This window comes from Parasteatoda tepidariorum, chromosome 10 (assembly GCF_982258835.1).
Source record: "Parasteatoda tepidariorum strain Cologne lab strain chromosome 10, Ptep-v5.0, whole genome shotgun sequence".
In the NCBI taxonomy this organism is placed as follows: Eukaryota; Metazoa; Arthropoda; class Arachnida; order Araneae; family Theridiidae; genus Parasteatoda; species Parasteatoda tepidariorum.
Genome location: NC_141764.1, coordinates 98,986,209 through 99,010,188, shown reverse-complemented (window position 1 = coordinate 99,010,188; position 23,980 = coordinate 98,986,209). Strand labels below are relative to the sequence as shown.

General features: G+C 33.4%; 1 protein-coding gene across 3 annotated transcripts; it reads left to right on the top strand.

Moving 5' to 3' along the window:
* The first annotated feature begins 918 nt into the window (after positions 1–918).
* Positions 919–23,980, top strand: LOC107439455 (uncharacterized). Of its 3 annotated transcripts, XM_071184331.2 has the most exons (5): positions 919–1,096; positions 8,030–8,094; positions 13,717–15,271; positions 19,326–20,746; positions 23,758–23,980. In XM_071184331.2, the coding sequence occupies exons 3-5, from the start codon at positions 13,720–13,722 to the stop codon at positions 23,800–23,802; spliced, it is 3,018 nt and encodes a 1,005-aa protein (XP_071040432.2). In that variant the 5' UTR covers positions 919–1,096; positions 8,030–8,094; positions 13,717–13,719; the 3' UTR covers positions 23,803–23,980. The 3 variants fall into 3 exon arrangements, with proteins under 3 accessions (XP_071040432.2, XP_071040434.2, XP_071040433.2); XM_071184333.2 differs by lacking the exon at positions 8,030–8,094; XM_071184332.2 differs by lacking the exons at positions 919–1,096; positions 8,030–8,094 and adding an exon at positions 10,605–10,742.

Sequence of the window (23,980 nt, the reverse complement as noted above, 5' to 3'; positions counted from 1 at the left end):
CAAATTTAATTATAAAGATACAGTTCAGCTAAAAAATTTTATTATGTATTGTTCCGAAGCCGAAAAAAATTGGGAGCCGCTGGTCCAGACAAGTTCGTCATTGTTTTTAATGTACTTTTTTACGCAAAATTCAATGAAATTAAAAGTTAGCCGATAGAGCAAAAAGATTAATGAAGGCTCTTTTTTACATAACTTACAGCATTACATTACATGACTCATCCATTGTTGAACATTTCAGGCATAAAACACTTATAACTTCTAAACTAGTAGTCCTACCGATTTGGGATTAATCTAATTGAATTTAGCGAGATAATAAGCATTAAAAACTATACCTCATTTGTATAGAAAGAAGTATTTAAGTTTCAATCCCTCGAATAAAAGCCGTTTCTACATTTATCAAAGCAGAAAATAAAAATTTTATATTTTCAAATTTCGGTTTTATTTATTCGCATTAGAATTAGCCTAAATAAGTTTTACCCAGTAATGAACTCTTATGACACTGAATTCTTATTACTTTCTTTAGTAGATTGCGATAAAATAGATCGATGACAACGATAATCCAAACTCGAAATTTTCAATTTGTCAAAAAGTGGCATAGGATACAATTTTTTTCCCCTCTTTCTCCTAAAATCAGAACATTTTCCTGAAAAAGCATTAAAAAATATATTAGAATCAGCCATTGGGTTCTCAATACTTTTTTAACTGCAGACTTGTGTTATTATTGTTTCTCCGATGGAAAAACATATACTCTCTCTTTCAACAGAGTTGAAAAAAATTATTTATTTTTTTATTTTCGTTTCTGTAAAAATATTACTTTTAGGAATGGAATACTTTTTATTCTATTTACATAGCAATAATTCAATTATTTTTATAAATATTCACAATCTGAATCGAACATATTCTAACTCAAATAAATTTCATACTTCTTTGTGATTCCGAGAATCGATTTGACGTAGATGAAGTTTAATGATATTTTAAGTTTATTTTTATTGAAAATATTTTGCCGAATATATAAACCGGAAGAGATTTGTCTTACAATGAAATTAAATCCTCTAAAACAAGTAAAGATTTAATAACGGAACCAGGAACTAGTCAGGTATGAAAAATATTTTTTTTTTATAATATAAAGGTTGTTTTAAAAAATACCTGTAAAAGGAACTAAGGAACAAAGATGATGAAAAAAATCTGTGTTATATCTGTTTCTTTTTAAAAAAAAACTCCATTAAATATAAATAAAGTATAGAGATGATGAAGGAAATTTTTTTTCTGTAATATCGATTTTAAAAAACAGAGATAACGAAAAAATATCTGCATTATATCTGTTTTAAAAACATTTGTTCCGAAGTCTGTGTAAAATCTTAATTATTATTTCACACAGAATCTTATAGTGCGCCTAATAATATGGTCAGGGACTATATGCTCAAAATCTTAGAATGTTTCTTGTGAAATTTATGATAGCAAGATGAAAATTAAGAAACTTTAAGAGTGAGATGGTAATTGAAGCTAAACGGAAGGGACATTCCATTTCCGAAATTGTGAGGGAATTCAACATTCCTTGATCTACGATGTCAAAAGTTACCGAGAGTAACAAATTTCAGGCAGAATCTCCCACCATGGACAGCGTAATGGCCGACCCCCTGAATTTAATGATGATCGCCGACTTATGCTTAGAATTGTCGCTGTTTAGAGACAAGTAACATTGCGTGAAATAACCGAAAGCATCCATGCGGGACGGGAAATGGACGTGGCCTTTAGAACAGAGAGGGTAATTTGGCAGAAGACCAACTCGAGGATTTTTACTAACAGCATGACATAACGTCCAGCTCCTCTTGGGCTCGTGATCCTATTGGTTGGGCTCAGATGGACAACAAGGCACCATACAATCTAGTGGGGGGCTCCAAAATGGTGTGGACTGATTTTTCATGGCATGAACTGGCTTCTATGGTTCGATTGCACCAATCATGGACTGGAAATGGCTCAGATACTTAGAGAGACTGCCTGCAGCCATTCATGGACTTAATATACACTAACAACGATGGAATTTTTATGGATGACAATGCGCCATGTCACCGGGTCTTAATTGTTCGCGACTGGCTTAAGGAACAATCTGCACAATTCCAACGAATGATTTAGCCTCCTAGATTGCTTGCACATTTATGGGATACAATCGAGAACCCAGATCGTGCAAAAACTCCTACACCTGTATCGTCTTCGGACGCCCGGTGCCTGAGTGGTAGCCCTCCGCGTTCCTGTGCCACAGGTCCTGGGTTCGATCCTCGGGCCGGGCAAGGTTAACTCAGCTTTTCATCCCTTCAGTGGGTCGATAAATGAGTACCAAGGATGCTTGGGAACTAAACTGTGGAGGTTTCGCGTTCGGCAGGAGCATCTACTCTGTACCCCAGAGACTAAGGTCAAGGAAACTAAGATGGGCACAGTAGGCCTTGGCCCTCTATGGGCTGTCACGCCACTGAGTTTAGTTTAGTTTCGTCTTCGTAATAATGGACATCTATTGAGACTGCATGGCTAAATACTCCTACAAGATACTTCCAACTACTTTTTGAGTCCATACCACGTCGAGTTGAGGACTAGAGGAGGTCCGACAAGATATGAAGGGGTATCTCAGGATTTTTATTACTTCAATGTATAGTATCTGGTTATGAATAGGATCATTTTCATAATTTTGAAAATACTGTTCTCAACTTTACTCAGTTATTTGTTGTAAATGTTCGTGCAACAATTTATAAAATGTGCTATTGTGCTTACAAAATGTTCTCAACTTTACTCCAAACTCGAGAACGCACTGATGCACAACCATCTGAGCTATGACCTCATCGTCAGCTGGTTAATCATAAACTAGATGGCGTGTTAATTATTTTGAATATTACTGGCTAAGATTGAGCTAAGTTTCTGTACATAAGTTAGAATGGCAATTAGCGTGAAGTTACTTAAATGTAACGCCGTATCGCGAATGGAATTTGTTAAAATGTAATTCTTTCTTATTTACGGCTTTTAATTAACCTGCATTTACTATTTGTTTATGTATTTTATTGTAATCTCGATTTTTTTTGTGTGTATCTAGCAATTTTGTTGCATAATCAATTAGTTATTTTTCTGCACGGCATTTTGCTTGTCTTTATTTTATTCTTTATTTTATAACCGTCGTTGAACAGCCGACCCAATTTTTGGGTTTACGACTACTAATGTTCAACTCCGTTAGACTTGTAATTTGGAACCCAATCCGGAAGACAAGGAAACTCCAGGATCAGTACTCCCAGAGGTATTGATTTGTTATGGGAACATGGAGGACTTTACTACTCGACATCAGTCACCACTTACTACACGGTCTTCGGCCGGCTGGGATCGAACCCACGAGCTCTTGGACACGGGCCCAGAGCCCTACCAACCAGGCTATCCGGCCTTTGTCTTTCTGTTAAATAGGAAATAAACCGAATATTTCTTTGCGAAAAATTATAGAATGTCTCATTTATGTTGTTGTTGTTGTCCATTTAACGTCGCACTAGAGCAGTACAATGGGCAATTAGCGACGGTCTGGGAAACATCCCTTAGGATGATCCGAAGACACGCCATCACAATTTTGATCCTCTGCAGAGGGGATGGCACCCCCGCTTCGGTAGCCCAACGACCTGCACGCGAAGTCGAGCACTTTACGGTAGAACAGTTTAACGAGGACCAATACCGCACACCCTCGGTCCCTACGCAGACTGATCCAAGTGGTCACCCACCCGCACACTGACCGTAGCCAGTGATGCTTGACTTCGGTGATCTGTTGGGAACCGTGTCTTAACGATCAGTCCACTGCGGTACGTCTCATTTATGAGAAGTCATATTTGACGGATTAGGCATACTCGAAATAGAATGGAAAGAACGGTGGATAACATAAACAAATGCCACGATTCAGCAGCAGATCAGGATCTGTATCTCCGATGACATCGCTTTCAGGTATACAATTGACACTGTTTACTTTATATGCATCATGAAATAGATATTTTTAATTATCATTGATAAAAATCAAATTGAATAAATCAAAAATTTAAAAACCAATAAAAACAATTTAAATTTAAAAAAAGAAAGCATTAACGAAAAAATTTTGTTGACTAGTGTTGAACCAGTGACATTTTGACCAATTGCATAAGGTGTAAATTGCATTTATTACGCATAAGGTATTGCGACATCAATGGACAGTTAGTTTAAATAATTGTTTTAACACGGCTGGCAACTCTTGTAATTGCAATATTCTAACTCTAGCTGGTTGCTAGGCAACCAAACGACTGTTTCTTGTTATTAATGTTTTTTGTATGTCAGTGGAAATAAAAGAATAAGATCACTGTAAAAGCTGACATAAGGGTCCATGATTCATAAAAATTAGATGAACTGTTTTTAAAAAATAAAAAATATGAATTTAAATTTATTTAAAAAACTAAAATAAATAATCTGAACAAAAAAATACAACAAAAATTGAAGAATAATTTTTTTAATAAAGCAAGAAATCTTAATGCGATTCTATCGACTATCACTTGTGAATGATAGACCTTATGAATGAGCTATGCATTTGTTTTAGCTATAAGTCTCAGGAACGCTAGGCTATTTAAAATAGCCTGAAAGGACGATAAGCAATGTAGTAGATTTAATTATTTTTGTTAGTTATGGAATGTAAATAATAGTCAATTTTAGTCATCTCAAAATGAAAGCTTGTGCATTCATAGGAGCATATTTTCGCTGCCTTCCCATGGTTATCCCATAGCAAAGGAAACTTCAACCAGTAGTTTGTATGGCGATTGTATACATCAACACTGAGACATTTTTCGTTAACATCGTGTTTGTCAGTGCAGACTCGTATAGGAATTGATCACTTGGTTTACATCAACGGGAAGCTACCCAATCAGCTGTCTCGATTGAGAAAAGAACCAATAGATCTAAATCAGCAGTCGGAAGTAGCGCACACAAGTAGTGAAATTACTGTAGTCGCTACTTTTTTTAAAAAAGTAGCGTAGTAAGCAGTGCGACTCAAAAAAAACAAAACAAAAAAACAGTAGTTTGTAGTGATCCTGGATACTACTTTTAACTTTTCTTTAGAAAAGAAAAACGGGTTTAAAGCAACTAATTTTTCGAATTTGATTTGTACAAATCTTCGCGGGTTTGTCAATGGTTGCTATGAAAATAATCCTCTGACTGTGGTTAAATGCTAACAGAAATTTTAATCACGTATAACTAATATTTAAACTAGCCATTGCGAAAAATAGATAATTAATAACTTGAGTCACACTTGCACAAGCGATTGCGAGACTCGTGAAACACGGAACTCGTGAAACATGGATGTTATTTCATAGAAAAGAAACTTATTTTTTCGATGTACTTAATTTCTTAGAGGAAATAAAGGAGCATTAAAAATTTGATAATTTAGCATTTCTTAAATTAAATACTCCCTGTCTAAAAATGCATAAAAATTGAAGGTGAAATGAACAAATTCGATAAAAGTGTTTTGAAATAACAAACTGGTGTAAACATAAATGAATGTTTCTTAATTATTTCCTTATATTTTATGTAAGCCAATGTTTAATTCAACCATTTGAAATCCATTTTGAACATAATGTGTAAATTAATTTTTCCAGCAAAGTTCGGTTCCTTAAAATAGTGAAGTAGTCACTACAATTCCAAAGCAATTTGTAGTTATTACATTTAAAAAAAGTAGTTGTGATTTTAGTCAACTACATTTCTAACAAGGTAGTAATAGTTGTAGTAAATTACAAAAATAATGCTGTTTTTTCCGACCACTCACAGTGGCAGAAACCCATTCACGGCATTTTACCAACATAATTTAACTCAACATAATTTTAAAAAATATTAAGGTTCAAATGCTAGAAAAATGTTTTCAAAATTCTCAAATTCACACAAATTAATACAGAATTACTTCACTAAATAATCCTGTCTAATTTGTTTACATTCGTATATTTTGAAAAATATTTTTCAGAATTTGAAACTTCATGATTTACTCTAAATTTACTTGAACTCACTTTTCTCTAAACTTATAAATTTTAAATTACCAATAGATGTGAAACAGTATTTGCCATAAAAAGTTTCTCCCATTGTATAGCGTCCTGTTGCGTTCCATTTAAGGAATACATTATGTATTCAAATTCTTCAAAATCTCATAAAAATTCTTTTTGTTACGAAATTTTTTTATTACCCTTGGTGTCATTTCGTTTTTCAAGTTTTACTCCGATTAACTTTACTTTGGGGAAATATTTGCGACTATTAAATAAAAAAATCTTAAAAAATGGATTTTTAGAATTCTTTTTAAAAAAATGTCACAGCTTATTGAACGAGATTTCCTTGTGCAGAACAGTTATTTAGAAAACTAGAAAACATAATTTTTTGGAAATGTTTTCATAAATTTTATTATCTGTTAATAATCCCTCAATCATTTTTTTTTTTATTTTATTACCGTCGCCGAATCTGAGCAGACTGAACAGCCGACAAAATTTCGAATTTAAGACCACTAATGTTCAACTTGGTAGCCTTGTAATTTTGAACCTAATCCAGAAGACAAGGAACCTCCTGGAGCAAGTATTGGGAGAAGAAAGTTGCCTCCGTGGAGGAATTTTTGATGAACGTCACATGGAGAGAGAAATCACGAAAATCTACCTTGGTTAGTCTCACGGGAAGGGGACTCTAACCCATGATCGATCCGCCTACGACTGAGGATATTTTACGTCAGCACTGTGGTCGGCGCGAGCCGGGTGCCGAATACGTATCAACCAGCCATCCCTGGGATTTAAACCTGGGTCACCTAATACGGAGGCGAGCACTGTGTCCTCTGAGCCACCAAGCGGCTTGCCGCTAAATCATTCTAATATAGCAATATATACCTGAAATTGAAGCGTGGATAATTTTCGTGACATGCGGGCAGACAAGGTGACGTACTTTAAAGGCAGGCCTTTTAAGTACATAACCTTTTATATATTTACGCCTTTTGCAAAATATTTTGTATGGTGGTACACAACTAAATACTAAAGCTTTTAAACCTTTTGGTAATTTTGCCAACATTTTAAAAGCTTTGCCCCGAGAGAACTAATATTTGAAACATTTACATGTAGTGATGTGTAAAATACCTATAAATCAAATTTCTAAGACAAGGAGTACTACATTAAAACGGTTCTTTGGAATTATCCCTTAGATAATTTTCGTCTTTTGGGATTATCCCATCGATCATTTTCGTCTTTTGGGATTATCGCGTCGACAATTTTCGGACTTTGGGATTATCCCGTCAGCCATTTTCGTTTTTTGGGATTATCCCGTCGACAATTTTCGCCAAAAGGCAACCTCTGTGCCAATAACCGCAAATTTTGTGATATTTTCTGTTTAATCCTTTTTTAAGCGAGAGAGTTGCCCGCCGAAATGATTTATAATAAAGTATATAAGGTTAGATTCAATAATAATTCAATGTGCAATTATTAAAAAAAAGGAAAAATAGAGGTTTTTACTTTGCGTTGATTCTTTTTATTACAATTTTTTAATTACGCATATTTATCCTCACATATTTTTGATATTATTATTTTATTATTAGTTGATAAATTTAATCTTTTTAGAATGTTTATTTTGGAAATTGCTTTGCATTATGATGACGCTAAATAATTTGCGCATTTTCGAGAGTTTTGTCAGGTCGACGGGATAATCCCAAAGTACCAAACATAAACTTAGCTAACACTAGGAGAAATTTTCTCAAATAGCGTGGAATGTTGACAAGTCTGAAAACTATGTGTTGTTTTGTTGATAGTTAGCACATAGAGATTTTGGAACCTAAGGAATTTTGAAGTTGAAGTTAATAGTTTGATGAAATCCTCATTTTCATTTAAAGTCAATTCATAACTGTTTTATATCCCACAATCATAATGTGGTTGTCATTGAAATTATTTGAATTTCAGCTAATTGCTAATTGATCAGTTTTCAATCACGCGAACCAATTTGCTGTTCTGTAGAAAATTACAAAATTTTATTATTTGTTTTCCAGAAGAAATATTTTAAGACTTGTATGAAAAAAGTACCCGACTGAACGAAGTTTTAATAACAGGAAAGGTAATGAAAATAATTAATTTTTATTTTATTTATTGATTTACAATTAGCAAAGGAATGTTTTAGTCATTGCTTCGCATTCACCAATTCCATCATAGTTTTGAAACTTCTTAATAATAACAACATCAGCATTTTATAGAATATTTTTGAAGATTTCAATTTCAGATTAAAGCTATATTTCGTATAATCAAAGATTCCTTAATTTTTTTCCACAACTTTTAATTCGCTATTATTTTACAACGGTTAAATACTCATTTTATGTTGGTCGTTATTGTCGGGAAATCTTTTTGGCGATAAAAATTAGTGCTCAATTATAGTTGCCGAGAAATGAAAAGACGATAGTTCTAAATTAATACAGCAAATACAGTTCCATGTGCAAAGTCGAGTGTTCAGAGCAGTAGTGGCTCAGGGAATAGAGCGTTCGCTTTCCAGTGTAGTGAACCGGGTGCGAATCCCAGCGATGGCTTATTGTTACGAATTCCGAACACGGCTCGCACCGACCACAGTGCTGACGTAAAATATCCTCAGTCTCTAGATGGATCATGGGTTAGAGTACCCTTACCGACAGGCTAACCGTGGGATGTTTTCGTGGTTTTCCTCTCCATGTTAACGCAGATTCGTGTTAGTCCCATCGAAAAGTCCTCCGTAAAGGCAAATTTCTTCCAATACTTGATCCAGGAGTTCCCTTGTCTTCTCGACTGGGTTCAAAATGACAAGGCTTCGGAGTTGAACATTCGTAGTCATAAATTAAGAATTGGGTCATTGTGATGAAAATGCTGTTAAAGTACCAGATTTAAGGATTTTTCGCCAACTATTTTTTTGAGACTCAATAGCATAATTCTTCCAAAATAAAACCTTTTCTCGATTTTACCTTCTAAAGCTTGTAAGATTCTTTATATCATCCACCAAGTTTGCTAACATCACTATTGCTAGTAGAAGAAAATTCTCTATTGCATTGATAGTCGTTGCAAATTATACGCCATCATGTCTCCAATTGACTTATACACATAAAACTATCTTAACTACTAGCATTGGCAATTACCATAGACTATCACGTTTCGTACACGAAATATTTTGCAGTTTGGAAGAATATTTCTTTCTTTTTTTTTCATTTAAAAAAATATTCTTGTTAATTTTATCACAGTGTAAAAAAAATTACTTTAATGAAATGAAGTAAAACTTTTTAGGTCAATAGAAATGCATCTAGAGCAATTGCTTACGTTATGAGCTTAAAAATATTTTCTGGTTGTCAGTCCATTATAACATTGTAAAAGTCTATATAGTCATCGCAAAAGTCAGTGTGCAATATAAACTTTGTTGATCTTAAAAATAATATTGGTTTTAAGTCTTCGTTAAAGTTGTGTGGCATTGTATTTTAATCACTACGGTGTAAAAAAATTTTTTTTAAACTTTGTTCCATAGCAATTCGTTGAAACTTGAACTTACTGCAATTTTTATAAGATGTTAAATTTGATTCATATTTCCCTTCAAACTAAACCATAATATCAAGTAATCAAGTTTAAAAAGTACGATATTAAGGTTACAGCAATTATAGAGAAAAAGAACAATATTAGTTCAAGGTATCCGTCTACCACAGAAGATATTTTTACGTCAGCGCTGTGTTGGGGAAAGCCAGGGGCGGAACTCGTATCGATTGAACCCAGGTTGGAGGCGAGCGCTCTATCCCCTGAGCCACCACGACTCAGCCCAATGATATTTGTGAAATCTTAGCGTTCACTACTAGTCAAATCTTTTGATCAATGAGCTTTATAATTCTTTGATGCTCTGAAGTTAAAATTAAGTGTCCCAAACTTTTGATCGCTGTCTCGACTAAACTATTAAGACCATTAAGATAAACTATTAAGTTTTAAAATTGCAGCTATCCCACATATTTTGATGGTAAAGCATTTGATGGCCATTATGATCCATAAAAAATGTATGCTTACACAGAGAAAGTACGTTTTCGTGTTGGTTCCCTATCTTCATTAATAGTTAGCACTAATTAATTAGGATCTTTGAGGTCAAACCATTAATATTGCAACTGAAAGTCTGCTTATAGAAACAAAAGTTATTCAAGGTCAATTGTACTGCTGTAGTTTTTTCCATTTCGGATTTTCTAAGTGTATACTTTTTTAAATGCATGACTGAAAATTAACTTTTTGACACAGAAAAACGTTTCATTTGTTTTTTTCTCTCTTTACATTAGCGATTTGTCATCATAAAAATCATTATTTGTTAATTGCATTAAGCATTAAACGCTTCATTTAAACCACGAAAAAAAATTGACTGATTTACTTTCTCAAAATGAAATTAATTGCCTCGAAGCGAGTGATAAAATAAACAAGTAAAATGAGACGAGAAATAGGTTGTCTGAATGTGTTTTTGAGAGATAAATATCCAAAGAAAGTGTAACACCGTTTGTACAAATGACCGAGACTTTCCGAATTTATTCAAGCATTAAATGAATCAAAAAAGCATTCGCCCAGAGAGGAAAAATACTTGAAACTGTTTTTCTGACATATTAAATACTTGGGAGAGAAACGCAACACATTCCCTTTCTTTAAGCTCCTCAGAATTTTCTGGAATAGTTTTTTTTTAAAAGCTGTTCGAACAACTAATCGAATTTAAATGAGTAGCTGAATTTTATCCAAGTGAGTACTTTTCATGTATTTGCTTGTATTAAAAATTATTAACTTAAAGTGTTAAAGTTTTTGCTGATACTTATTTTTAAGTACCGATTTTAATTACCTTTTTTTTTGTTGTGCGTTAAAAGAAAGAAAAATTATAATGATAACAATAGTAAAAAGGGTTGTAAATTTATATTATGTGTTGAGGATAGTTTTCGCTTTAGCTATGACTTTATTTTTGATAAATTTGCAAGCGATTTTATTCTAACTTAAATTTTTCTCTTTTGCATTTGCACTTTTAAAAATATACTTTTTAAAAATATATTTAGATTATACTTAGAAAAATTATATTTTAAAAGAAAAATGCTTAGAATATTTAATATATTATTTAGATAGTATAAATAAATAAAAAATAATTTTTTTGGTCATCTTAGGAAAAAATTATTATGACAGTCTAAATAGTTTTTGAACTTAACCTTAAATATGCTATTTAATTAGTGTAAACCCTATTTTAATGTACGAAATCAAACACAAAAACATACTTTTTCTAAACAAATATTTTTCTTCATCCCTATTTGAACTCATGACCCTCAAAACATAGGAAGGGTGAGTAGCAATTTGGGAAAGATAACTGGACAGTGGTCATAAGTTTGAACTCCTGAATGTTAATTTTACTTTTTCCATATTTCCCTATATCTTTTGAGCGTTTTAAGCGAATCACACACTTTTTGCACGTGATTTTAGAACTGAAGATAAAAAGATAGTTTTACTTAAAAAATAATTATTTATAAATAATTATTGTTATTTTTAATTAAAATGATTATTTAAATAAAAAATAATAATTATTATTTTTTAGGACTTAATTTACTAATGACCGGAAAAATTTTAAATGTAAATTATTCACATTTTTACACAATTTTAATCTACGTGTGAATTCAAAGTGTGAAGGAAATCAATTGAGTAGTTTATGAGAAATAAAAATTTAAAAATATGACCTCTTTGAGGTGGAGAAATGCGCAAAAAATGAAATTAACATTACGGGCTTCAAACTATTTGGGTCGTGTTTTCTGTATTGCAACTACTCTACATATTTTTCGGGTAAAAAATGTAAATATGCCGTCAGAAAGGCACGTTTATTCAGATCAATAAAGTTTTTTTTTTTTGGCATAACTTGAAATGTCGTCATCACAAATATTTTAGTATGATTAAGGTCAGACCCTCGAACCATAAAGATTACATCTTAGTTTGTGAAAAACTGATCCGCACTGTGAGTATAATTTCTTGCTTAATTTTAAGCAAAACTGCAAGGAAGAATTCGACTCATAATTTACTACTATTTGGCTATACTTTACATTAAGCTCTTTTTTTTCACGTAGAATGTTATTAAATTCGACACTAGCGTAACATTTTCTCTTTTAAATTTGTCTTTTTGGCAGATCCGAGGCAGATTTTATTATTTTTGTTAGTTATGGAATGTAAATAATAATCAATTGTTGTAGTCATCTTAAAATGAAAGTGTGTGAATTCATAGGAGCACCCTTTTGCTGCCTACCCATGGTTAGACCGTTGAAAAGGAAACATTAACACTTTATGGTCGGTAGTAGTGCATCACAAGTAGTGAAACTACTGTAGTCGCTACTTTTTTTCATAGTTTGTAGTGTAGTGTGCTACTTTCTAAAAATTGTAGTGTAGCGAGTTGTGCGATATAAGAAAAAAACAGTAGTTCGTAGCTATTTCTGGTGATTATAGTTTGTCTAAAGTTAGAACTTCCCTAGCCATTCGTCTGGACACGTGGCGGTGACTATGGTACCGAGGTAATAACTATTTCAAGTAGGGGTGTGGGGTCAGTGTTTAGGACAGGTTTCAGCTCCGGTCGACGAGAGAAAGGGAATCTTTTTCTTTGGTCTGTGTTAGCCCTAGACTGAAGAGAAGCTACCTTCCCTGAAATGCGCTATTCTTGTTCCCATAGCAGCAAATAGCCTCAGACTTTGTTAAGGAGGGAGTTCTTATCGTATAAAAACAATACTTTTAACGTCAGTTTAGAAAAGAAACACTAATTTTTCGAATTTGATTTGTACAAATCTTCGCGGGTCTGTCAATGGATGCTATGAAAATAATCCTCTGACTGCAGTTAAATGCTAACAGAAATTACTTATTTAGAGTTACGTATAACTAATATTTAAACTAGCCATTACGAAAAATAGATAATTAATAACTTTAGTCACACTTTCACATGCGAATGTACGCTCGTGAAACATCGATGTTATTTCAAGAAATGAAACTTATTTTTTCAATATACTTAATTTCTTGGAAATAAAATAGCATTAAGCAATTAAAAAATTGCAAGTACTTGACAATTTTACATATCTTAAATTAAACATTCGTTGTAGAAAAAGTCATAAAAAGTTGAAATTTAAATAAACAAATTCGAAAAAAAGTTTTTTGAAATAACAAACAGACTCGTATGAACGTGAAGGAATATTTTTTAATTATTCCCTTATATTTAATATAATTTTAAGTAATTTATAATGATTACATGTAATTATATGTATATAATGTAATTTAATGTAATTTATAATGTAAGCTAATTTCTTGAACGTAGGTGTGAATTAAGTTCTGCAGCAACGTTCGTCTCCTTAAAGAAGTGAGGTAGTTTCTAAATTCCAATGTAGGTTTTAGTCACTACATAAAAAAGAAGTAGCTGTAATTGTAGATTTATATTACATTACAACTACATTTATAACAAAGTAGTTGTAGTGGTAGTAAACTAAAAAAATAATGTAGTTTTTCCGACTGCTGCTTTAACCCATGGTTTGTATGGCGATTGTATAAAGCAATATTGGGATATTTTTAGTTAGCACCGTGTTTGTCGGTGCGGAAGTATAGGAATTGTTCACATGGGGGACATCACTGGGAGGTGATCCCCTCAGCACTCTTGAATGACATATAAGCCAATATGAATAGATCTAAATATTAATTTTAGCTCTTTCTTTTCTAGAATATGTTAATCTGGATAAAGAGCGTCACCGCTGTTCTATTGCTGTTCAACTTGATAACTTTAAGCAGATCCTCGAATCAAATCCCAAACGTCAGTACCGTTGTTGATACCAATAGTGATTCTGCTGCACTGCCTTTCGGAAAAGATGAAAAAACAGACTCTCGAAACAACGAAACGATCGTCAATACAACCGCACAGCATCTGGTTTCAAAGATCCTTGTACCCGAAGCTAACGGTAGTAGTGCAATTGAACCTAGCGATGAATCGAAAAGAAATTTGACAGTGGCGAATGGAAAATTAATTGAACCTAAAGGTTTCACCAACGGTGCACAAAAAGCAAATAATAGCAGTGTCATTGCGCGTAATGCTGAATCTCAGGACAATGTGAATGTGTCATATAAAAATTTAGCTGAAAGAAAAAATATCAATAACAGGACGCACGAAGTAAATGATGGTCAAGTCGTTGAACATAACGTTGAACGGAAAGGATTGATGGAACCTAAAGCTATCTCTAACAGTTCACGAAAAACACACGACAGTGGGTTCGTTGAAAACAGCGCTGAATCGAAACGAAATGTGACAATGGTAACTGGAAGTGTGATTGAACCTAAAATTTCCACGAACGTTGCACCAGTAGAGAAGTCTGAATTGGAAAATAAGAAGGATGAAGAGCTTCAGAATGATCAAAAAAGAGAAAATGCTTCAGCAAATAAAGAGAATAAGGAGCTTGATGACGGGCAGAAAAGAGAAGGTATTTCCTCGAATAAGGAGGATAAGGTTCTTCATAATAGACAGAAAATGGAAAGCACTTCCTCTAATGAGGAGGATAGAGAGCTTCATAGCAGACAGAAAATAGAAAGTGCTTCATCTAATAAGGATGATAAAGAGCTTCATAACAGTCAGAAAAGAGAAGGCATTTCAGCAAATAAGGAGGTTCATGACGGACACAAAAGGGAAAACGCATCCGCCAATAATGAGAATAAGGAACTTCATCACAGACATAAAATAGAAGGCGCTTCTGAAAGTAAGGATGATAAAGAGCTTCTTCATAATAGTCAGAAAATAGAAGGTGCTTCCTCTAATACGGAGGATAAGGAACTTCATAGCAGACAGAAAATAGAAGGTGCTTTCCCTAATGAGAAAGATAAGGAGTTTCGTGAAGAACTGTCCACTGCAATCTCGAGTAAAGTTATCAACCACACGAATGACAATGATAAGAGAGCAGAAATAAACTCAAAAGAATTTGACGAAGAAAAAGAATTAAGTGTTCCAATCTTACCGCCTCTACCAATAATGTTCCGAGCATTTGTACCACTCGTTATTCCACCCCTCGAGAGGATTTCTGTACAGCCTGTACCACCACCGGCCATTCACATATCGGACAGACTGCCCATTTATGACGCAGAGACTTCCGAAGACTCATCTACTGCTGAAGATTCTCCTCAACGAATTCAAAGTGCTATGAGAAGTTTAATCTCGGATGTTCTCGGTAGCATCTCGAGAATTAATTTACCACTTCATCCTAATTCTTCAAAAGCAGCAGGAAATTCAAGTGGTAAGTGATTTATGAAAGTTTCAGGTTTCTGGTAACCTTACATTTTTTTAAGTATAGGGGAGAGTGGGGTTAATTGTAACACTTTTTACTTAACTATTTTTAACTAACAAAAAATCCAATATATTATTAGTATTAATTGACAGACGAGTAAAGTAGACTATCCTCTACTAGAAGAAAATAATACCTTATTTTAAATGTTGTTATATTAGTTATTAACAATTTTTGACAGTCGTGCACTTGTTACAATTGTCCCCACTTACGGGGTCAATTGTAACAGTTCATAAATTCAACTAAAGCATAGTTAATTATACATATTATCATAGTTGAGATACATTTTTTTATTGATCAAAATAGTAGTGATATTTTAGGAGTAAAAATAATAATGAGCAGAGACCTAATGGGTTAAACTTTTAATTTTCAGGGGTTAAAAATTTCAATTTATGCTGTGAAAGGTGACAAATAAAATAATGCACATGCAACATAATATAAATGATATAGGAAACTATTGGTGGTTCTTAAAGAGTTAAGTAATGGTTTGTAAACATAAGAAATGGGGCCTAAGGGGTTAAACAATTGCAATTGAAATTATGAATTTTATTTTCAGCTGTTTCAATCGTCCCTTTACTTATTGTTACAATTGTCCCCAAGACGCCATTTCAGCTTCATTTGTTAAAAACAATGCTAGTTAATTAACAAAGTTAATAATTTTTTTTGAAATGTTAATTAAGGTGTCCACTTACATATTCGGTTAATAATTTTTATTTGTTTAAACAAAATTACTTTGTTACAATATAATATTCTAATACCAAAAAAAGTACTTACGTAGCGTGAAAATATCTTTTGTGATCTAACTCTTTCAAAACTACATAAAAATGGTTGCCAGCAGGTGTGTACATGTATATTTATTAAATACACCTTGTGCGCTACCTAGGAACCAAATCTAGAACCCGACACTCGAAATTTTTGCTCTGTTACAATCTTACCCTGTTACAATTGACCCCACTCTCCCCTACTATTCATAGGTGTTTAATATCCCTAAAAGAAAAAACTCAGCATTTCTAATAATATCCCATTTCTTAAATGTATTCAAATCGAAAAGTGATTCTATTTCCTTTTTTTATTAACCTACGGAAAATTATCCGAAAGTAATTACATCATTCATTAAGTAAATTTTCGAACATTTTCTGCTACATTTTATTCATTGAAATGCGTTTTATTAGGACCTAGTTTAGGGGAGACTAGGTTCAGTAGTACAAATATCAATGAGCAAAATATATACAAAAATATTAATTTCTTTCTTTAATAAAAAAATAATGTTCATATGTATAATGTTCTTCGTAAATTAATATGGAGGACTTAAAATTCTTTTCTGTCTGCGGGAGACCTTTAAAATTGTCAAACTTCAGTGCGTTAATTCTCAAATTTGGCAACCAGGTATTGAAAGGTATTGAGGGGTATACATTAAATAAATATATAGATTGAGTGTTAATAAGATTCATAAAAGTATTAAAAAATTAGGGCTGGTGAATAAGCATGATATTATGTGTTACAAATCAAACTACCACATTTTCCCTAAAGTTTTCCCTCGACACATGTTAGAGTTTCAGATTTTAAGAGAGCGAGATTAAATTAAATATGCAAAGATGTGCATCACAGAAAAATCTATGTGTTAACAATATTTCTGAACGTCTTAGGTTGGCTTTCCTTTTTCAATTTGGGACAGAAAATCTTCTTTTAAACCCAAATTTATTTAATGAACAAATGGATGTTGTGTTGGCAGAATGGGAAAAGTGTTGAATAAGTTTGATATTGAGAGAAAGTTCATGCCCCAAATATGCTCCAGATTTATAACATTTTTGTGCTGTATAACAACATCTTCATTTGAGGGAGGCTGCAAGATAGAAAGCTTGCAGAACTTGATAATTTGCTCAGACTTTCTATAAATTCTAACCCCTGAGCTGTCGTGGTTCAGGGAATAGAGCGATTTCCTCCCAATGAGATAAGGTTCGAATACTAGCTGTGGCGGGTCCTCTGCCCTCGCACCGAACACACTGACGTGAAATATATCCTTAGTGGTAGATGGATCATCGTTTTGAATCTCCTTGCCGTCGAGCTAATTGTGAGAGATTTTCCTCTCCTTGTAATGTATATGTGGGTTAATATTATAAGAAAGCATTCCACGAAGCGTAGCTAGTGCCTAATTCAGAAATCCCCATGTCTTCTGGGTTAGGTTCAAAAAACAACAAAGGATACAAAGTTGATCACTGGTAGTTGTAAACATTGGTAGTTGAACATTGGTAGTCAGAATTGGGTAGGCTGTTCAGCACTGGTAATAAAATAAAATAAAGAATGAAATAAAATGAACCTTTCCTCTCCCCAATAGAGTTTGATATTAGATTGAAATTGGCATTCAATATTTTAGTGTCGCAAGGTAGCGGTATACAAACAAGTATCAGGCATTTCTGATGTTTTAATGCCTTGATATTCTTTTGTACTTCAATGACTTTTAGTTGGAAATGTACTGGGTCCTTAAATTTTGCCGAATCTGGGTACCCGGTGAAAAAATCTTTTTTTTCTCCGCCCGGTTGTGGATACCCATCACTTATTTTTTATTTTTGTTACGCGTTGGTTCCAGGAATCCAGTAAAATGCTAATTTATTACCTGGCGTGGTACGTACGTCCTATTTAGCTAAAATAATTTTCAGCACTAGTTTTCTGAATTTGCTTGTCTTTCTTCTAAGCGGACACCTCTCTTTAACGAACATATTTCTCTATCCTAAAGGTTTCCACTTTATCGAGATTTTCCTGAGTACAAATTATGCACAGGAGTTCCTACATCACAACTATATTAAAAAATTGTTTTATGGGCTACTTTAAATGGGCTACTTTGGCTGTGTCGAACATAAATGAAGGTTTCTAGGGACTGGGTGTCCGGTAAAATTGACCGAGTCCGGATACCGGGTCTTCAGATTGAAAACCAGGTAGTGAAATTCTCTTGCTAGTTCCGTGACTCCCTGTGAGCACACTAAATCTGAATCGCCGCTACTGATTCAAGCTAAATATTTCGGGGTACACTAAGTCCTTCAAGTTCCCATAACAAATCAATGCCCCTCGGGGTACTGGATCGGAGATTGATCGTGCTCTGGTTCTGGTTAAAATTAAGGATGGATGGATCGTTGTGTGAATGTGTCTTCAATCTAAAACGGGATGAGTAGTATGTATGTTGTCCTCCTCTGATCATCCTCAGGATGTTTCCCAGACCGTCGAATATAGCCCATTGTGTGGCTACAGTGCAGTGTAAATAAAAGTACCGTACTGACTCCGGGTAATGAAAATCTGACCTTACTTTTTATGATGTGTGAATAACATTGAAACCATTGAGACTTTTCTTAAAATAATATCAGCATTATTTTAAAACAATAAACGTGTTTTAGTTTTCATTTTCAGCATTCTTTATTGGTTTTGGTCACTAAAAAGCTCTTAATGATTCATCAGTTAACGTTTTGAAAATTGTTTACATATTTTTCGTCAAAAAATAGTGGCGACAAAAATTTCAGTCTCGCTACTACTTTAGAACTGAAATTTTACGCTTTGGGCTAGTATATGATAAATTAGACTCAATAACCCATTCATGGACGTTTTTATATATTTATTTTTAACAATTAAATAATGGTAATATTGCATCTATATTTAAATCAAGAAGGTATTCTTTTCTGCATAAGTTGTCACTTATTTTCTTCTTAAGCACACTAAGAACAGTATAAATTTAGATATGTGTGTAGATTTTTATAATATTAAAATAGTTTGATTATTATGAATACCTTTTTTTTTCTCAGATAAAATACTAATTATAAAGTAATTGTGCATATCGAAAAATGGAAAGCTAAATACAAGTGAAGCATATTGTAGATTATTCTCGGTACAAATCGACTAAAAACCGATTAAATAAAAATTAAATTAATGGAAACAGATTTCACTAATTAATTAAATTGGACCAGTTTCTTTGTATTAGTATTGTTAAATAAGTGCTTTATTTTTTGTTTATACTTATTAGATACTGAAAGTGGTGAAGATTCAAAATTGGTAGATTTGCAAGGGCAACAATTCTTGATGAAATCAAAGATGACTCATCTCAATGGAAGAAATGGCCGATTTTTCCTCCGCTTCATGTCCTTACGTCCTTTGGAAGGAGATGTGCTATCAGACATCGAAGAACCTCAAAATATTAAAGAAAAACATGATCACGAAGGAGTAATGACGGACGAAATCCAAAAGGAGACTATTGGCTCCAAAATTGAAATCGCATCTAAAGAAAATAGTTCTCTGGATACCAGAAATCTTCATGAATTGGGAAACAAGAATGATACGGGGACTTCTGTATCGGACGCAGAAAAAGGGGATGATTCGGCAGGGAAGGAATTTGGTGGTAACTTAAAAGACATGTCAGTTGGTATATTAGATGCAAGAACGAGGGAGAATTTGAAAACAAGCAACTCTGCTTCCCATTCTGCCGGAAGTGAAGATGAGTCAGAAACAACAAACAAGAATACTGCTGGGGGTAGAGAAAAATCAGCCGAAGATCATCAACTGCATGCCGAAGAATCCCAATTAACACTGATTCAAAATTATCGAAGTTTTCCCGACCCAGTTTTACCAGTTTATAAGAACACAAACTCTGAAGATGGCGTTTCAGAAATACGATTAAGAGATGTTCCACTTGAGGGCGATGTATCAGTATCGCCATTCGTTGCTAAAGCGCTGCCATCAGTTGCTAGTGTAAAAGAAGTGTCACCATCGGATACTAATGTCGAAAAAGTTGTGGCATTGCCTTCCAATGCTACAAATTTGACAACGTTTTTTTCTGATGTTGAAAAAAACTTGCAAATGGATGCCAATATTAAACAAGTTCCTTCAGCAGCTGGTAGTGTTGAAAAAGTGTTGCCGTTGGTTGATAATGCTGAGATAGAGCCATTCTCGATTGGGAGCGTTAAAAAAGTGACGCCATTGGCTTCCAGTGTTGAGAAGGGATCAACGATGTTTGCCAGTGTTGAAAAGGATCCATCAATGATTGCTAATGATAAAAACGCACCACTAGCAGTTTCCAACGTGTCGAAAGTGATGGCTAAAGGTGATGACCAACCATACGAAGAAGAGGGAAGTTATCCTCCGAAGTCGATAATTTTGGAGTCACGAAGTTTGCTTTCGAAGAAGAGTAATGCAACAGGTAGCTCGGTTGATTTGAAAGCTGACACTAAAGATAACGTTTCAAAACATAGTGAGTACAAGACTTCAGCAACCGGTGGCCAAATTTCGAATGATTCAAACGAAAGTAGCATCAAAGAGAGTGGTCAGAAGCCTCTTCTTTTAAATGGTGGAGAGAAAATCTCTGAGGTTAGTTTTAAAGGTAAAGTGGATAAACTTCATAAACAGAAAAATCCAAGTCAAGGGAATAATACTGAAAACACGAAAGCAACGGTAAGTTGATACTATGTTCATACAATTAACCCCTTGACATACGAAGACGGTTGGAAGACGTTATTTGCTTCTTATGCTAAAACAATAACTGACGTGTCTCAGACGTCTTCAACCCAGAGATGCCAACTTGCTTCGGACAGCAAATAAATATTTTAAAGTGGTAGTTTATCAATTGTGATTTTTGGTTTAATGAATTTAATTTAGTAGATTTTTTATCCACCACTATTTCCAATTAATTCGTAACCTTTATATAATTTGCCATTTTGTAATTATGTAACCCTAAATACAGTTTTTCATGCGTATAGATTAAATGTAGATTTAGTCTGACCACCGCCCCTGCAATTCACCGCCGTTATTACAGATGCCCACTGGCACAACTACAGATGAAAGTGTGAAGTGTCCGCTTCGTGGACAGGTACACTGTACACGAGTTCAGTTCAAGTAGTTATGTCATGTTATACCTTTTATAAAGCAAGCAAAAATAGTTAAATATTTGCAAAATTTAGTTTGTAGTTTTTTACCGTTTTTTTTAAAATTATTTTGGCATGTCCGCAGCAGTTGGCATCTTTGTCAACTTGCGAGTTGTTGTTTACAGTGCAATCAAAGATCATTTCTATGTCAAGAGGTTAATAATGTGTTGTCATCAATCGTAGTTTCGAAAATTCTATGTGAACGTCTCTTATTTTTTAGTAAATATATAGCATGCGAGAATTGTTTTAAAGACAATGGGATACCTGCAAGTGACGTAGTGTGGGTATCTCTATCCTGATTGGTTGTTGAAACGTAGCATTTGTTTACGCTCGCGACTGTTCTTTCCATTCTATTTCGAGTAAGCCAAGCCCGTCAAGTATCAATTCTCTTATGTAACAAAGCCTATATACTTTCACAAAGATTCTTTCGCAAAGATTTCAATTGTTTCACTATATTTACACAAAGACAGGCAGAACGCCATGTTGAACCTAAACAAACTAATCAAGCATCGAAGTTAGAAGGTACTAAAAGCAAAAATATAGCATGGTTACAATGAAATACTGCTCTGTATTTAATTAATTTAACTTTAATTAACAAAGTTATATAGAAAAACTTAGCTCAACTTTAGTACGTCATTTGGCTGATAAAGATTAGCTGGCGCTGACGGCATAGGTCACATGTGTGGTTATGGTTTGTCTTCTTCTTCTTCTTGAAGTGCAAGTAGTTAATTCATATTACATCACATGATTTTAAAACTCTCTCAATGTACAGTGCAAGACCTTTTTTTCTTTAACGGATTCGGATTTCTGAAATATAGGGGGTAGCCGCAATTTCCAAGTGTATGTAACTAAGTGTATTCGTTTATTCAAAGACAATTCCATGCAAAAAATGACTTTAAGTAAATATTTATTATTTTATATTATTTTATTTAATAATGGTCGAAAATAATTTAAGACTTAAGGTGCACAATTTTCTGCATCATTTTAAAGAATATAATTTTACATGGTAAAATACAAACTTTGTGCAAAATCGGTCGAATAGTTCCTTAGAAAACGAATTTTAAATATCTGACTTTTCTGAAATTCAATTTCTCATGAACTTTGTATATTGTATGAATTTTGCATATTGTCATGCAAATTTATGTTCTTTCAAATGATGAAAGAAATTGTATACCTTGCAATTTAAATTTTTTTTTAACTATTATTAAATAAAATAATATTTTCTAAGATTTATTTTTTTTGCATGGATTTATTTTTGGATAAATGAATTTTATAATTGTGTGCAAAAGTTTTTCAACTCGCTTTTAAAAGTTTTCGAGTTATAGCGAATATTCCGAGATAAGTCAAATTAACACTAAAGGGTCAAAACTTTCGATCGCTCTCCTGGCCAAACTGTAGGGACCATATTTCCCAGATGGCGGCTTTTGACCCCCATATTTTGGGGGTCAAAAATCAGAATCCGTCGAAAAATTTTGTATCTTAAAATATCGAGTGCACTAATTAACACTAGATTACCTAAGGAAGTCATTTTGACTGCTTTTAATTTCAATTAGAAAAACAATGGTGTATATAATGACACAATTTCTTAGAATTTTGTGACTTTTTGTACAACATATAATTTTTTTTATTGTTAATATTTACTAATCACTTGTTATAGAACTGTAAATAATATAAAAAATTTTAAAAATTAATTTTAAACAAATTTATTTACGCATTCACAATCCAGTCATTTTGACTGCTTTTGGGCAATATATACGAATTTTCCGTCTTTCTAGTGTTAATTAGCATATTTTAGGTCATCCCTTCAAACCATTACGATGGAGTCCTGGAACAATCTTTAGATTAAAAGTGATTCAGGGTGGTCAGTTTTTTTGGACGCACTGTATAATACATGCATTTATTTTTGACTTTTGGAAAAATTTTTAGATGGAAATTTGAAACTCCATAATGTACACAATATTAATAAACTCACAAAGAGCATGAGTAGCTAAGAGTACGAAATACGTATTAGAATTGGATAGTGCTGACAACTAGTTTAATATAAACTAACTCCAGTTACATTAAAAATAGTCTGCTACAGCCATTTAGTGTGCAAAATATGATATAAAAATAATTCCGGGCACAAGAGATGGATACATTTAAAACCTTATGGTGCATTACTTTTGAACGCTCCACACCGGAAATATCACGGTCACGAGAAATAGGAGACGAAACTCCCCCCGTGATTTTGACGGGTTCGAGAGAGAAGGGGTTAATGCTACCAATATTCTGTTACAATTTAAAAATTATAGAATAAAAATTGTGCTTTTGTATTTTGAACGTCCAGTGTCCCTTAAGTAAACGAAACAGAATTTTCCAGGAAATGTTTCTCATTTATAGGGTCCTCCTAAAAATATCCTCTCAAAAAAGTATTTCCGCTTCTGAGAGTGAAATGTTGCACTGGCTCTCCAGATACTCTGTATTTGAAATGAATTTTTTTGTAAATGACTTACTTACTGTAAAAGCTGTAATTTTCAATGTTTCCTTTTCTTTTTTTTCCAGACTGCGTCAGGTCTTAAAGGAGACATACTGTTTGAAAAGAGATAATGTCTTGAACTGTTGTTTATTTAAACATGCATTCCAAGAATTGCCTTGGTTTTTTTTTTAAATTGAAAAATAACATTGTCAAAATTATATTTGCAATAAACACCCTAAACTCTGCTATTCCTTAACTTTATGAAATCTACTTATGTGAAAATTTTAATAAAAGCCTTTGAAGAGTGTT

Bases quoted from the DNA above. Each gene is read 5' to 3' on its own strand.
- LOC107439455 (XM_071184333.2), top strand. From the start codon at position 13,720: ATGTTAATCTGGATAAAGAGCGTCACCGCTGTTCTATTGCTGTTCAAC. The intron at 15,272-19,325 runs GTAAGTGATTTA...TATACTTATTAG, and splicing joins AGCAGCAGGAAATTCAAGTG to ATACTGAAAGTGGTGAAGAT. The intron at 20,747-23,757 runs GTAAGTTGATAC...TTTTTTTTCCAG, and splicing joins CTGAAAACACGAAAGCAACG to ACTGCGTCAGGTCTTAAAGG.